Raw genomic sequence first — 15,588 nt, forward strand, 5'->3', positions numbered from 1 at the left:
CTGTTGCTTTGGGATGAAATGTTCTGAATATATCTGTAATGTCCATCTGGTCCAGTGTGTTGTTTAAGGCCTTTATTTCCTTGCTGATCTTTTGCTTGGATGATCTGTCCATTTCAGTGAGGGGAGTGTTAAAGTCCCCTACTATTATTGTATTATTGTTGATGTGTTTCTTTGATTTTGTTATTAATTGGTTTATATAGTTGGCTGCTCCCACGTTGGGGGCATAGATATTTAAAATTGTTAGATCTTCTTGTTGGACAGACCCTTTGAGTATGATATAGTGTCCTTCCTCATCTCTTATTATAGTCTTTGGCTTAAAATCTAATTGATCTGATATAAGGATTGCCACTCCTGCTTTCTTCTGATGTCCATTAGCATGGTAAATTCTTTTCCACCCCCTCACTTTAAATCTGGAGGTGTCTTCGGGTTTAAAATGAGTTTCTTGGAGGCAACATATAGATGGGTTTTGTTTTTTTATCCATTCTGATACCCTGTGTCTTTTGACAGGGGCATTTAGCCCATTAACATTCAGGGTAACTATTGAGAGATATGAATTTAGTGCCATTGTATTGCCTGTAAGGTGACTGTTACTGTATATGGTCTCTGTTCTTTTCTGATCTACCACTTGTAGGCTCTCTCTTTGCTTAGAGGACCCCTTTCAAGATTTCCTGTAGAGCTGGTTTGGTGTTTGCAAATTCTTTCAGTTGTTGTTTGTCCTGAAAGCTTTTAATCTCTCCTTCTATTTTCAATGATAGCCTAGCTGGATATAGTATTCTGGGCTGCATGTTTTTCTCATTTAGTGCTCTGAAAATATCATGCCTGCTCTTTCTGGCCTGCCAGGTCTCTGTGGATAAGTCAGCTGCCAATCTAATATTTTTACCATTGTATGTTACAGACTTCTTTTCCCGGGCTGCTTTCAGGATTTTCTCTTTGTCACTGAGACTTGTAAATTTTACTATTAGGTGACGGGGTGTGGGCCTATTCTTATTGATTTTGAGGGGTGTTCTCTGAACCTCCTGAATTTTGATGCTCGTTCCCTTTGCCATATTGGGGAAATTCTCCCCAATAATTCTCTCTAGTATACCTTCTGCTCCCCTCTCTCTTTCTTCTTCTTCTGGAATCCCAATTATTCTAATGTTGTTTCGTCTTATGGTGTCACTTATCTCTCGAATTCTCCCCTCGTGGTCCAGTATCTGTTTGTCCCTCTTTTGCTCAGCTTCTTTATTCTCTGTTATTTGGTCTTCTATATCACTAATTCTTTCTTCTGCCTCATTTATCCTAGCAGTGAGAGCCTCCATTTTTGATTGCACCTCATTAATAGCTTTTTTGATTTCAACTTGGTTAGATTTTAGTTCTTTTATTTCTCCAGAAAGGGCTTTTATATCTCTCGAGAGGGTTTCTCTAATATCTTCCATGCCTTTTTCGAGCCCGGCTAGAACCTTGAGAATTGTCATTCTGAAGTCTAGATCTGACATATTACCAATGTCTGTATTGATTAGGTCCCTAGCCTTCGGTACTGCCTCTTGTTCTTTTTTTTGTGTTGAATTTTTCCGTCTTGTCATTTTGTCCAGAGAAGAGTATATGAGGGGGCAAGTAAAATACTAAAAGGGTGGCAACTACCCCAGGAAAATATGCTTTAACCAAATTAGAAGAGATCCCAAATCGTGAGGGGGGAGAAAGGGGATAAAAAGAGGTTCAAAAAGGAAGAAAGAAAAAAAAAAAAAGAAAGAAAAAAGAAAGAAAAAAAAAGAAAAGAATTTAAAAAAAAAACACCTAAGAAAAATATAAAAAAGAAAAAATATATGTATTAGATAAACTAGTAAAAAATCGTTAAAAAAGAAAAAGGTAACAGTTAAAAAAAATTTTACCCGAAGGCGAGAAAAAAAAAAAAATGAAAAAGAAAAAAATTAAATTAACTGCAAGACTAAAAAAAATCACAGGGCAAAAGCCATGAGTTCCGTGCTTTGCTTTCTCGTCCTCTAGAATTCTGCTGCTCTCCTTGGTATTGAAACCGCACTCTTTGGTAGGTGAACTTGGTCTCGGCTCGATTTCTTGTTGATCTTCTGGGGGAGGGGCCTGGTGTAGTGATTCTCAAGTGTCTTTGCCCCAGGCGGAATTGCACCGCCCTTACCCGGGGCCGGGCTGAGTAATCCGCTTGGGTTTGCTTTCAGGAGCTTTTGTTCCCTAAGCGCTTTCTGTAGAGTTCCGGAGGACGGGAATACAAATGGCGGCCTTCTGGTCTCCAGCTTGGAGGAGCCGAGAGCCCAGGGCCGCACTCCTCAGTGCGCCCTCAGAGAACCGCGCCCAGTTACTCCCGTCTGCCTGACCTCCGGCCGCGCTCCGAGCTCACCGAGCCTGCGACTGGTTCAAGGTCAACCCGAGCTGCGAGCTTACTGTCGGCTCTGTCTCTGTAGCTGGCTTTCCCGTTCCAATACCCGCAAGCTCTGCGACACTCAGACACCCCCGATCCTTCTGTGACCCTGCGGGACCTGAGGCCACGCTGACCCCGCGTGGGCTTCGCTCCGGTTTAGCCTCTGGAGCGATGTCCCTCAGCGGAACAGACTTTTAAAAGTCCTGATTTTGTGCGTGGTTGCTCCGCTGCTTGCCGGGAGCCGGCCCCTCCCCCCGGGGTCTATCTTCCCGTCGCTTTGGATTCACTTCTCCGCCGGTCCTACCTTTCAGAAAGTGGTTGTTTTCTGTTTCCAGAATTGCTGTTCTTCTTCTCTTCGATCTGCCGATGGATTTTCAGGTGTTTGCAATCTTTAGATAAGCTATCTAGCTGATCTCCGGCTAGCTGAAGTAGTCTCGGCCTGCTACTTCTCCGCCATCTTGACTCCTCCCCCCCTATAATACACATTTTTTAAATAAAGTCTCCTTTATCAGCATTTTCTCATTTAGGTATTGAGTTCAAAATAATAATATTATTATTTGATAATTAAAAACATAAAGTATGTAATTATGCTTCCTTTTCTCCTTGTATTTGCATGTTCTCCTTTATTTAATTAGCCTTGGAAAGATCCTATTTAATGTCTTGGTCTTCTCCAAGGCAAAGTTCTTGGATTTATTTATTAATTCTACTAGGTTTCTACTTTTAATTTTATTAGTTCTCTTAGGTTTGTTTAACTGTTTTTTTTTTTGTTGTTGTTGTTGTTGTTATAAACATAATTGTTTAGTGGACATCCATGAATTTGATACCCAACACAAGGACGAAAACATTCCCAGTCATTTGTATTATGATTGTAAATTTCCATTATTGTTCGTGCTTTCTGTTCAGCTGTTTTTATTTCATTTGTTTAGGTTGACTTCTTAGTTTTTTGTATTATTTCTTCTCTTTCTTTTTTTTTAATTTAAATTTTTTTTTTAAATTTTTTATAAACATATAATATATCTTTATCCCCAGGGGTACAGGTCTGTAAATCGCCAGGTTTACACACTTCACAGCACTCACCACAGCACATAACCTCCCCAATGTTCATAATCCCACCCCCCTTCTACCAACCCCCCTCCCCCCAGCAACCCTCAGTATGTTTTATGAGATTAAGAGTCACTTATGGCTTGTCTCCCTCCCAATCCCATCTTGTTTCATTTATTCTTCTCCTACCCCCTTAACCCCCCCATGTTGCGTCTCCACTTCCTCATATCAGGGGAGATCATATGACAGTTGTCTTTCTCTGATTGACTTATTTCACTAAGCATGATACGCTCTAGTTCCATCCATGTTGTCGCAAATGGCAAGATTTCATTTCTTTTGATGGCTGCATAGTATTCCATTGTGTATATATAACACATCTTCTTTATCCATTCATCTGTTGATGTACTATTTCTTTTTTAATAACATTGTTAACCAGAATGGTTTAAGTTGAACTATCATTTCTTTCATATTCTGTATTCTACTGTTTATTTATTTATTCATTAAAAAAGTTTTAATTCCCGATTAGTTAACATAGGGTTATGTTAGTTTCAGGTGTTCAATGTACTGATACAGCAATTCTGTGCATTGCTCAGTGCTCATCATGATAAGTGCATCCTTTTTACTGTTTATTTTTCATATTGGTTTAATTCTCTTATCATTAGAGTGTTCCTCCTAATGCTTTTAGGAATGGTGTATGGATTATATGCCTTTGAATTGTGTGTCCTGGAAAGTCTCTTAAACACTCATCAGTGCTTATATCATTCCATGTGATGCTTCACAATATCACACCCAATTCAAGAAGCACATAATCTTTATAATAGATGTCAATTTTTAATACCAAATGTACAAATTAATAGATCTTATCAGCCTGTTATATCACTCAGTCAACATCATTCAATTTTATGTTGTAGGGTTCTCTTTTCTTTGACTTCAAGACACTATTATACCAACATTCTGGGGTTATATAATAATTGTTATAGTACAAAACTTAAAAATGATTTCTATGTGTCAGCCACTAATTCTAAGCATTTCACTTTTATTCAAGAAATATTTTTATAGTACTTAAGCTGGGCCAGGCTCTTTTTTTAGTTCCTAATAATTATTAACACATTTTGTTCCCACAACCTTAGGAAGTATTACTTTAACCCCATGCTATAGATGAGGAAAATCGAGGCACCAAGAGACAAAGCAGCTTGCCTAGGTCACAAAGGTGGGAAGTAGCAAAGTCAAGAAGTCAGGAAGTCTGACTCCAGAGCCAAAGCTGTCAACCACTGCACTCATTTATTTTTCCAGTGATGATGGCAAAGGTGTGTCTAGAAGATGATAGTGGTGGGAGAAGTTTTTCATCTACTTGGTATATCTGTATTCTCACAATTTCTTTCATCAATTTTCTTCCCATCTTCTACTACCCTTTAAAAATGGATATTCCCAATTGATCTGTTCTTGGCCTTTTCCTTTTTAATTTTACACATATACTCAGATGAATGGCCTTCGGTTTCAGGAGTAGAATTCAGGGGTTCATCACGTACGTGCATCACAAGTGCCTTCTTTAATAACCCCTCACCCTCCTAGCCCATTCTCCACCGATCTCCCCTCCATCAACCCTCAAAATGAAGTTTGTTTTATGGTTGGCCTCTTTCCCCCCTCCCCCCGTTGAGCTGTTTCATTTCTTAAATTCCACACATGAGTGAAATCATGTGGTACATGTCTTTCTCTGACTGACTAATTTCTTTTAGCATAACACCCTCTAGCTCCATCCATGTCGTTACAAATGCCAAGAATTCATTCCTTCGATGGCTGAGTGATATTCTGTTGCATATATACCACCTCATCTTTAGCCATTCATCGTCAGTGGACACTGGGCTGCTTCCACAGTTTGGCTGTAGTAAATAATGCTACTGTGATGTTGGGGTTCATGAAGCCCTCTGAGTTAGTATTTTTGTATTCTTTGGGTAAATATATAGAAGCCCACTTGCCGGATGGTGGGTGGTGCTATTTTTAACTTTCTGAAGAAGCTCCACACTGTTTTGCAGAGTAAGCCCCATCCATCATTTCTTAACTACAGTTTCTCAGTAACCCCCAAACATCCTATATGCCATTTCCTCAAATACATCATATAATCTCACTTCCAGGATTTTCTTACATGTAAAGATGAATAATTTTGGAATGTTCTTCTTCATTAGTTTCCAAGTAACTTTTATTTGTCCTTCAGGACTAAACTGTGTAACATCTTCACTCCGACCTCCAGCCACCCTGGATTGCCAATCTTTTTTCTTCCGAAGCATCACATATGCACATCTCCTACAACTTCTGTTATACTGCATTACAATCGTTAATTATTTTATTCTCCAATTAGATTGTGAGTTTCTTAGTGTAGCGATTAACTTTTTCACACACGTAATTATTTGTGTATGTGCGTATCAGTAAATATGTTAAATATGTAAGCATAATAGTAATATTATAGCAATATGTGTGGTAAATGGTGGAGAAAAAATGTTTTCCACACTGGAATCCTAAAACAGTAACAACAATAGCAGGACAATAAAACTCTGCATTATATCTTGTGGGGCTAACCATGGAAACAATACTATAGTCTGTCTCCCCTTCAGTTCCTTAAGAGATGAGAAAGGAGCTTGTGACCCTTGAGTGAGGTCAGATAGAGAAGCCTTCTTTATTAGAGTGAGTCACTAGATACATGACGTTTTTGGTCTCTCACTCAGTTTGCCAAAGATAAAGCGATAGAAGATGTCAAGTTTTTCTCTGGTTTTCTGGTAATAACAATAAAAATAAACAAGTTCAGAATGAAGTCATCAAACACCAAACTCTTTTTGATGTTTCGTAGAGCCAGCTTATGAACTATACCTTCTCCAAACAGTTGAGCCTCTCCAGCAAAATCAGTCTGTGCTGTGCACAGCTGGCGCCGTTCCGAGGGGAGTGCGTGATCAGCTCAGAAAACGAGCAGAAGCCTCATCTTGCATCCTTGCCACTCGGCAGATTTACAGAAGACCGATCTGTGTGTGAACAATTCTCCCACGAGCCAGATGATTTCCTGCAAGAGTAATACAGATTTTTGAAAAATCTTCACAATGGAATACTGCATTTATGAATTTGGGGGGAGGGTTGTAGACTTGAATGATGACAGAGGCGCCCATAATGTAAATGGTGACTCAGATTGTTCAAGAGGAGATGCTTGGTGGGGTTGAAGGTGGCAGCTACTTACATGGCCTCAGCCACTGGTTAGCATATGGGGATGCAGGCTTGGGCTGGCTGGGTGTATTGCATTTTTATTTTATTTTATTTTTAAATTTAAATTCAATTAATTAACATATAAATATACTTTTAGTTTCAGAGGTAGAGGTCAGTGATTCATCGGTCTTATATAATACCCAGTGCTCATCACATCACGTGTCCTCCTTAATGTCCCTCACCCAACTAACCCATCCCCCCACGCCCTCCCCTCCAGCAGCCCTCAGTTTGTTTCCTATGATTAAGAGTCTCTTCTGGTTTGTCTCCCTTTCTGATTTCATCTTAGAGAATATTTTTTCTCCCTTCTCCTATGATCCTCTGTTTTTTTCCTTAAATTCCACATAAGAATGAGATCATGATAATTGTCTTTCTCTGATTGACTTATTTCGCTTAGAAAAATACCTGCTAGTTCCATCCATGTTGTTGCAAATGGAAAGTAGTATTCGACTGTGTGTGTGTGTGTGTGTGTGTCTGTGTGTGTGTATCACATATATATCCATTCATCTGTTGATGGACAGCTGGGCTCTTTCCACAGTTTGGCTATTGTGGACATTGATGCTGTAAACGTTGGGGTGCATGTGCCCCTTCAGGTCACTATGTTTGTATGCTTGGAGTAAATACTTAGTAGTGCAATTGCTGGGTCATAAGGTCTACTGCATTTTTTTTCCTATTTTGTAAATATATGTTTTTATTTAGGCATAGAAAAACACTAGAAATAAGTATACCAAGATGCTACTACTAATTATCTCTACATGGTGACTTTATGGATGATTTCTATTTTTTAATTTTTATTTATTATTTTTTAAAATTTATTTATTTTCTTTTTAAAATTTTTTAAAAATTTATTTATTTTCAGCATAACAGTATCATTATTTTTTCACCACACCTAGTGCTCCATGCAATCCGTGCCCTCTATAATACTCACCACCTGGTACCCTGACCTCCCACCCCCACCCCCCGCCACTTCAAACCCCTCAGATTGTTTATCAGAGTCCATAGTCTCTCATGATTCACCTCCCCTTCCAATTTACCCCAAACCCCTTCTCTCTAACTCCCCATGTCCTCCATGCTTTTTGTTATGCTCCACAAATAAGTGAAACCATATGATAATTGACTCTCTCTGCTTGACTTATTTCACTCAGCATAATCTCTTCCAGTCCCGTCCATGTTGCTACAAAAGTTGGATATTTGTCCTTTCTGATGGAGGCATCATACTCCATAGTGTTTATGGACCACATCTTCCTTATCCATTCATCCGTTGAAGGGCATCTTGGTTCTTTCCACAGTTTGGCGACCGTGGCCATTGCTGCTATAAACATTGGGGTACAGATGGCCCTTCTTTTCACTACTTTTGTATCTTTGGGGTAAATACCCAGGAGTGCAATGGCAGGGTCATAGGGAAGTTCTATTTTTAATTTCTTGAGGAATCTCCACACTGTTCTCCAAAGTGGCTGCACCAACTTGCATTCCCACCAACAGTGGAAGAGGGTTCCCCTTTCTCCACATCCTCTCCAATACATGTTTCCTGTCTTGCTAATTTTGGCCATTCTAACTGGTGTAAGGTGATATCTCAATGTAGTTTTAATTTGAATCTCCATGATGGCTAGTGATGAAAAAATTTATTTATTTTCTTCAGCATAACAGTGTTCATTGTTTTTGCACCACACCCAGTGCTCCATGCAATCCGTGCCCTCCCTAATACCCCCACCTGGTTCCCCCAACCTCCCAGCCCCCACCCCTTCAAAACCCTCAGATTGTTTTTCAGAGTCCATAGTCTCTCATGGTTCACCTCCCCTTCCAATTTCCCTCAACTCCCTTCTCCTCTCCATCTCCCCTTGTCCTCCATGCTATTTGCTATCTCCATAAATAAGTGAAACCATATGATAATTGACTCTCTCTGCTTGACTTATTTCACTGCATTTTTTCAAAAAGATTTTATTTATTTATTTGAGAGAGAGACAGTAAGAGAGAACATGAAAGGGGAGGTCAGAGGGCAAAGCAGACTCCCTAGAGCTGGGAGCCCAATGTGGGACTCGATCCCAGGATTCCAGGATCATGACCTGAGTTGAAGGTAGTTGCTTAACCAACTGAGCCACCCAGGTGCTCAGGTCTACTGCATTTTTGAAAGAAGCTGGAAGCCGCTTGATTTTTAAGTGTTGACAACTAATACAGAATTTTTAAAAACACAGAGAGGATCAAGTGTTTGCAAACTTTGCTCCAAGGTATTCATCCCTCAGGAGGGCTTCAGATTGGTAGACCTGGTGAGCGCTTCTATTCTAATTAATTTAATACCTATCACTAAAGCGTGGTGTAGCACTTAGAGATTAGATTGATGGAATATTAACATCTCAGGTGTCCATTCCAAAATGCATATTAACTTGTGCAAGACAAACTGATTTCAATATGCAATATTAAAACCATATTGCTGTGTGATTGAAGTATTTCCAAAGTCACCTTGTGAAGCCTTATTTGGAGCAATTAAACTCCAGCAAAGCAAAAGAATTTGAGTTTTCTCCAAAGCTCTTTGTAGAATAACCTGGACTATATTCTGAAATTACATTTGATATGGCTTATGAAAGTAAATGTCACTGCCTGAATCCACTCATTCCTCAACTTACATTTGGTACTGGAAAAGTTGATAGGCACAACTTCTGGGTGGAAATCACATTAAGCTACTAGTTGGGAGACCAGAGTTCGAAAGACGAGCTTTGTCATGCATAAACTTTGGAATGTAGGTCAAGCCACTTAATTTCCTTAGGCTCTTGTGTTCCAGCTACTTACTGAGGGGTTGGATAAGATCACTTGGAAGGTGCCTCCTGCTACTCTGTGATTCCTTTGTAAACACTCAAGGGTCCAAATTCTCTTTCTTATGACCCAGAAGAATGTGTACATTATGCTTGAACCACTCAAGCTTCAAAGTTTAGCTGGAAAAGAGGGGAAGATGATGATTTAAGACCTAGCTAGCACTTTCTGTCAAAAAAATTCCAATACTTATAAAATCTAGCCTCCAAGGTGATTGAGAAAAATGTGCTCTCATCTAAACACTGGAAATTAATTTCTCATAAAAGTAAGTTAGTGACCCTGAACCAGAAACTATCAGCTAATCAGATTGTCTTAGTTTCAAGTTCTGAATCTGACCCCACTCCTGTGTGACTTTGGAAAAATCAAGTAATTTTATTGATTCTATTTCCTTATCTCAAAATGTAGTCAATTAAACCTCCCTGCCATCCTCCCCAAATTTCCAAATGTCTAAAAATCAGTGAAAATATTGAATAAATTTCATAGTAGTAAGTGGGTTCTGAAAGAAAATTCATGACTTCTGAATTTTACTGTTAACTTTCTAATATGTTTCATATGGATGGATACAGGTTTCTTTATGAATATTCAAGAAGACACTCAGAATTGGCAGTTCCTGTGATTTTAAGAGTGGATACGGTCTATCAAAATTTATTGGCAAACTGCTGTAAATTAGAAAATCCTCTGGAATGCTATAGCCGTGGGGTAAATGCCTTTTTATTTTTTAACTTGTTACTCATAAGTGATTACCAACATAGGAAAAATTCCAGAGATGTTGGTAGAGCCATATTTTATATAAAATGATTGTGCATCTTCTTGCTAATTACCAATGCTGCACAACAAATATGATTTTCATCTAAACTGAAGGCCACATCATCAAACTGTAGCAGCTTTCTATGTGAGTCACTGTCTTACAGATTGTATGTTTCATGAAACCTTCTCTGTGCAATCTTCTCTTTTAATAAGAGTGTCCACTGGACCGAAGCAAATGCCAGGCAAGCACAGCATACTAGGGTATGAGAAGGTTGACTATTTCCACTCAGCAGTCCTGGAAACTGACCCAGCTTCAGGCCAGAAGTCATACTGTTCACGGGCAACAGCTGTTTGTGCATGTGACATGGAAAAAGCAGGTGACCTTATGTCCCTGACCCAATGATCACTTATCCATGAATTACCAGGAACCAGGTGGTTCTGGCTTCTTGGAAGGCTTACACATTTACAGAGGGTGGGGTAGTGGTACAGGTAGAGCCCAGTCCTCTCTGGGTTCAAGCACGTACATCTATCACCTTTCTGTTCCCAGAAAGAAGGGTCAGTGAAGGTAATTTGTTCCCCTGTGGGTGAGCACCCCTTTTCAGCATCCCCACGGGACCCCCACAATAATCATCATGATAATAGCACCTTACAGGAGCATGGATGTTTCGAGTTCACAAAGCAACTTTACAACCAGTGTCCTATTTGATTGTCACACCAGCACAGTAACATAGGCCATGCCAGAATTATTAACTGCATCTTATAGGTGAGAGTATTCAGTTAAGGTTTAAAATACTTGCCCAACTTCACACAGACAGTAGGGACAAGGCTAAGGGCTAAATCTAGGCATACAGTTTGCAAATCTGGTAAAATTTTCACTGTAACAAACACTGCTCAGTAAGATCAAGTACACTGGGTCAGATTAGTTAAGATGATAACCTCTCTTCCTACTGAACAACCAAGCCTGAAAGGTCACTTGTAGTTTCCCACTGGAGTTTTATGTACACAGTTGAAGAACTCTTTGAACTAGCAGTTAGCTCTGAGAATTCCATTTGCTTTGCTTCAATGTGTATTTGTGGAGTACTTTACTATATTAAAGGCTGCTACATATTTTTATTAAACCGTGACTTCTTAAAACCTATCTATATTTCTATGCCAGTATCTTATCTATGTATTTGTGCTGCTTATGTAAAAAGGCTGTATTATTAAATATAACCAACACACTCTGACCAATCAAACTTAGATCTCTAAACTACCTTTAAAGATCTCTTTGGCTTGATGAATGATTTGCCTTATGCTTATAAAGTACAACATATCAACCCATAAATGAGTTTATATCACCAGAAACTAAGTATCAGTCTTGTTGTACCACTTCTTTTCTCCACAAAATCCATGGTCATTCCTGTTTTACCAGAACATGTTTTTCAAGATTTGTAAGCTCACTAAATAAATAAAGCCCTGGGTTTAGGAAAACTGTTATATTACTATCAGGGCTTTGCAATCTTACCTCAAGATATATTGTCACAGTGATAACATTGATTATCTTTATTTTCCAGCAAGAGATGTTCCAAAGAGTGGTTCGTGAAAGCCATGAGCATGTAAAACATCACTGTGATTTGCATGAGAAATTGGGAGAGGCTGACTTCCATGACAGGTAGGCTTCCAATTGTCCAGATTCATACTTGTTAGCGAGTTTGTGTTAACTCCTGATGCTTAGAGCTGCTAAGAGTGTACATCCAACCTTGAAATCTCAGAAGGCAAGGGAAAAAACAGAATTAACTTAGCTATCTTTGTCTTGATAATACAGATGTCCACATTGCCTTAGATGTTTCTACATGGCTTTCCAGGCCAGTTTCCCAATTCTGGCCAATGTTCAGAAGCTAGTGAACCAAGCAGACCCTGGCTGCCTTCCTGCAGTCTCTTCGGGAGCTTCTCCCTCCACCTGAATATTTAGTTTGGAGCTTTGCCTGCAGTTGTTGGGTCCCTTTGTCAGAGTCAAGTTAGGTCATATAGTTAATTAATTAATTAATTAATTAATTATTTTTACCAGGGAAGGTAGAGATGAATAGATAGCTGTCTGCTAGAGAGAACACATAAACCTCTTATGTGCAGGGAGACTGGTATTTCAAAGATCACTATATGAAAAACCAAAAGTTAATTTTTAGGCTCTTTAGTGTCTTACTGTCTATTTAGAAGTAGAGTGTTGAAAAATTCAGTTTGATATAGTGTCCCATAAATTCAGCTTGAAATGGATGTCCAGTTTTAAGACTCTACTTACATCACATTTGCTACTGCCCCATTAACCAAAGTAAGTCATATGCCCAAGCTGAGTCAAGGGGTAGAGAAATAGACTCTATCTCTTCATTGGAGGATTTGCAAAATATTTAATATGGATGTCACACCATGTGATTTGACTTGGCTAATAAAATGTGAAAACTTTGGGGGCAGAAGCTTTAACAACCAATGCATGCTTTCCTATTTTCTCTTCTCCTTTGGACACAACAGTTGGATACATTTGAGATGGCAGCTGATCTATCTGTCTTGGTTCCAGATAAACAGAACCATCACGCCAAATTGCACTGGGCATATGGATTGAACAAGAAATAAGCCACTGTGTTTTGAAGCCATGCAACAAAGTTGCATTTTTTGTTATTGTTACAAAATCTCATCTATCTGAACTAACACAAAAATTGTGCAGGAAATTAAAGTGATATTTTAAAACAATAAATAAATTACTTACTTAATTAAAAAATTAAATTACTGTCCAGAATAATGGATCCAGAAATTTCTTTTTCAGAAAGAATATTTGGCTTATTATTTCTATATTGTGTTCATTTGCTAATGTCCAGTTTAAGGAGAAGATCGTGGTTCTCAAAATTTAGGGTATATCAAAATTACTTGGGGGACTCGTTAAAACACAGCCTCATCCCCAGAGTTTCTCATTACCTAAGTCTGAGATGAAGCCTGAAAATTTGCATTTCTAACAAGTACCCAAGGCTGCTGATAATTGCTGGTCCATGAGTCACATACTAGACCCGCTGGATTAGGTTGCCTGCTCATTAGATGTTACAGCTAAGTTCTTTCCCCAACTCCATTATAATATAAAAGCAATGATTGATTCTAACTTTTTTTGTCTTCAAATCCAGTAGTCTTTCTCCTTAAAATCTCCCTTGTATCCCTCTATTCCCACCACCACTCTCCTAGTTGAGACAATCACTGTCTCTTGCCTGGACTTCTGGAATGGTCTTCAACTTCTTCTTACATCACGTTGCTTCTTGCTCACCTTCATTCTTTCTTTATATGGCAACCATAATTATCCTAAAAATAAAGCAAATCTAATTCTCTAACTAAGCTTTCTTTCTCTTTCTGTCTCTAATCCCCAATACCTTCCCCCCACTAAAAAAAACTCCACGAAACAAAACAACAATCACATGCAATGGCTTCCCCTCCCAATTTCACTCCCCTTCACCTGCTTTTTTTTGTTATTGTTAGCTCTCAGCCCACATGCCATTTCCTTTAGGAGGTGTGCCTGACCTCCCGGGAATAGGATCCGATGCCATTCTCTGTGCACCTACAGTGCTCTGAATTCCTGTCACTACATTAAGTATACCTGCTATCTCACTCATTAGGGTGTGAGCCCCATGATATTGGGGCCTGTTTGCTGATTGTTGCTGTCCCCCTATTCCTACACTTGTAGACAAACAGAGGCTGTAATGGCCTGTGTATACATTTATTTCAGAAGCTGTTTACTAAGTCTGATTTTGTTAGCTCTTAGAGTGTAGCTCTTATAGTTTCCTTGCTAAGCACTCACCACCCCACCCCACAGAGGATCAGCGTGGAGTAATGTATGAGGGAGGTGTGAAGGGAATTCTAGGTGTATTGAGTAAGTTATTGGGCCATTGGAGCAAGGACTAACAGGAATTAAACCCCGTTTAATGTTTTGTTCAGCCTAAGCTAGAGATTGTCAAATATTGAGGAAACTCTAGAATTCTTCATTTGAGGCATGTCGTCATTGCCAGGAGTAAGAGGAAATTATTCTTTCAGGCTCATAATCCTTTATACTAAGAAAGCCCCACAACTATCTGCTCAAGAGTTGGTTATGTTCACAAAGAACATGGCAGCCGCTGCCACCAAATGTTGTCCACTAAGAGATGAGCAACGATTTGCCTGCATGGAGGACTCGGTAAGTCCATTTTGACTTCATGTTTGCCTCTTCATGGTCCTAATCTCCAACCTCCGGCAATCAATCTCATGTTCATGTACACGACTATGAACTGTCGATGGAACTTAATATTTCTGTCCCCAGGAAAACTTCTTTTAGGCCATCTCATGCCAATTGTCTTGGTTAGCAGCAGAGGTAAGATTGTTACTTCCCTAAAGGTAGTGATGTCAGGTTCAACAAGTCTTTACCTGGATCATACTCCAGGGTCTAACTCTTGGATTTTCAAGCCAACAAAAATGACTTTGTCAACAACTTCAAAGACAATGCTGATTTTAGACGAAGTCATCCTAATCAAATATATAGGCAAAAAAGACAATAGTCACCATACCTCTGACACTAGATGTTTTTCCACACAAGAAGCAATTTCTTGGGATGCCAGCTGGGTGTCCTATAACTTAACTCATTCTGATAGTGTCTATCTGGAGATAGCATCAGATCCCACAGGGTAAGGGACCAGTCCTACAAGACTGCTTCCATCCCACTTCAGATAACAATGGCCAGTCCAGGTTGTCCCCTGTGATTCTGACTGACCAGCTGTAAATCTAAGGTTCCCAAGATCTCCTCCTCAGGTTTGATTAATTTGTTAGAACAGCTCACAGAACATAGAGGAACACTTAAGTTTACCAGATAGGCAAAACATTTGAAAAAGGAAATAGGCGAACTTCCAAATGAAGAGATACATAAGGTAAAGTCTGGGAGTGTCCTGAGTTCAGAAGCTTCTGTTCCTGTGGAACTGGAATGTGTTACCCTCTTTGTATGTGGATGGATTTACCCACCTGGGAGCTCTCCAACCCCCATACTATTGGGATTTTGAAAAGTTTCCTTATGTATACATGATCAGTTACTAACTCATTCCCAGCCCATCTCCCCTCTCTGGAGAATGGGTGGTGGTGGTGGGGCTGAAATTTCAACCTCCTAGTTATGACTTGGTCTTTCCGAGAACCAGCCCCCACCCAGAAGTCCACCTAGAATCTCCTTATTAGAAAAAAAGATGCTCCTAGTTCTCTTATCACTTAAGAATTTACAAGGGTTTCAGAAGAACTTTGCCAGGAATTGGTGTCAAAGATCAAATATTTATATTTTTTATTATCTCACATCAAACTCACAAGTTCTAAATTTATTAGACAGAATACCACCTGTGTGTTCATTTACAATGAGAAAT

At 39.3% G+C, this 15,588-nt stretch overlaps 1 protein-coding gene across 2 annotated transcripts in view; it reads left to right on the forward strand.

Moving 5' to 3' along the window:
• LOC101677150 (alpha-fetoprotein) overlaps positions 1 to 15,588 on the forward strand; it is a 54,355-nt gene that overhangs the window by 20,435 nt on the left and 18,332 nt on the right. For both annotated transcript variants that reach the window (XM_004766282.3, XM_004766280.3), the window contains 4 exons: positions 6,255 to 6,469; positions 10,027 to 10,159; positions 11,761 to 11,858; positions 14,249 to 14,387. In XM_004766282.3, the coding sequence (XP_004766339.1) occupies positions 6,255 to 6,469; positions 10,027 to 10,159; positions 11,761 to 11,858; positions 14,249 to 14,387 (585 nt within the window). The remainder of the gene's footprint in view (positions 1 to 6,254; positions 6,470 to 10,026; positions 10,160 to 11,760; positions 11,859 to 14,248; positions 14,388 to 15,588) is intronic.

This window comes from Mustela putorius, unplaced genomic scaffold (assembly GCF_011764305.1).
Source record: "Mustela putorius furo isolate JIRA1106 unplaced genomic scaffold, ASM1176430v1.1 tig00000430_pilon_pilon_pilon, whole genome shotgun sequence".
NCBI classification, from domain to species: Eukaryota; Metazoa; Chordata; class Mammalia; order Carnivora; family Mustelidae; genus Mustela; species Mustela putorius.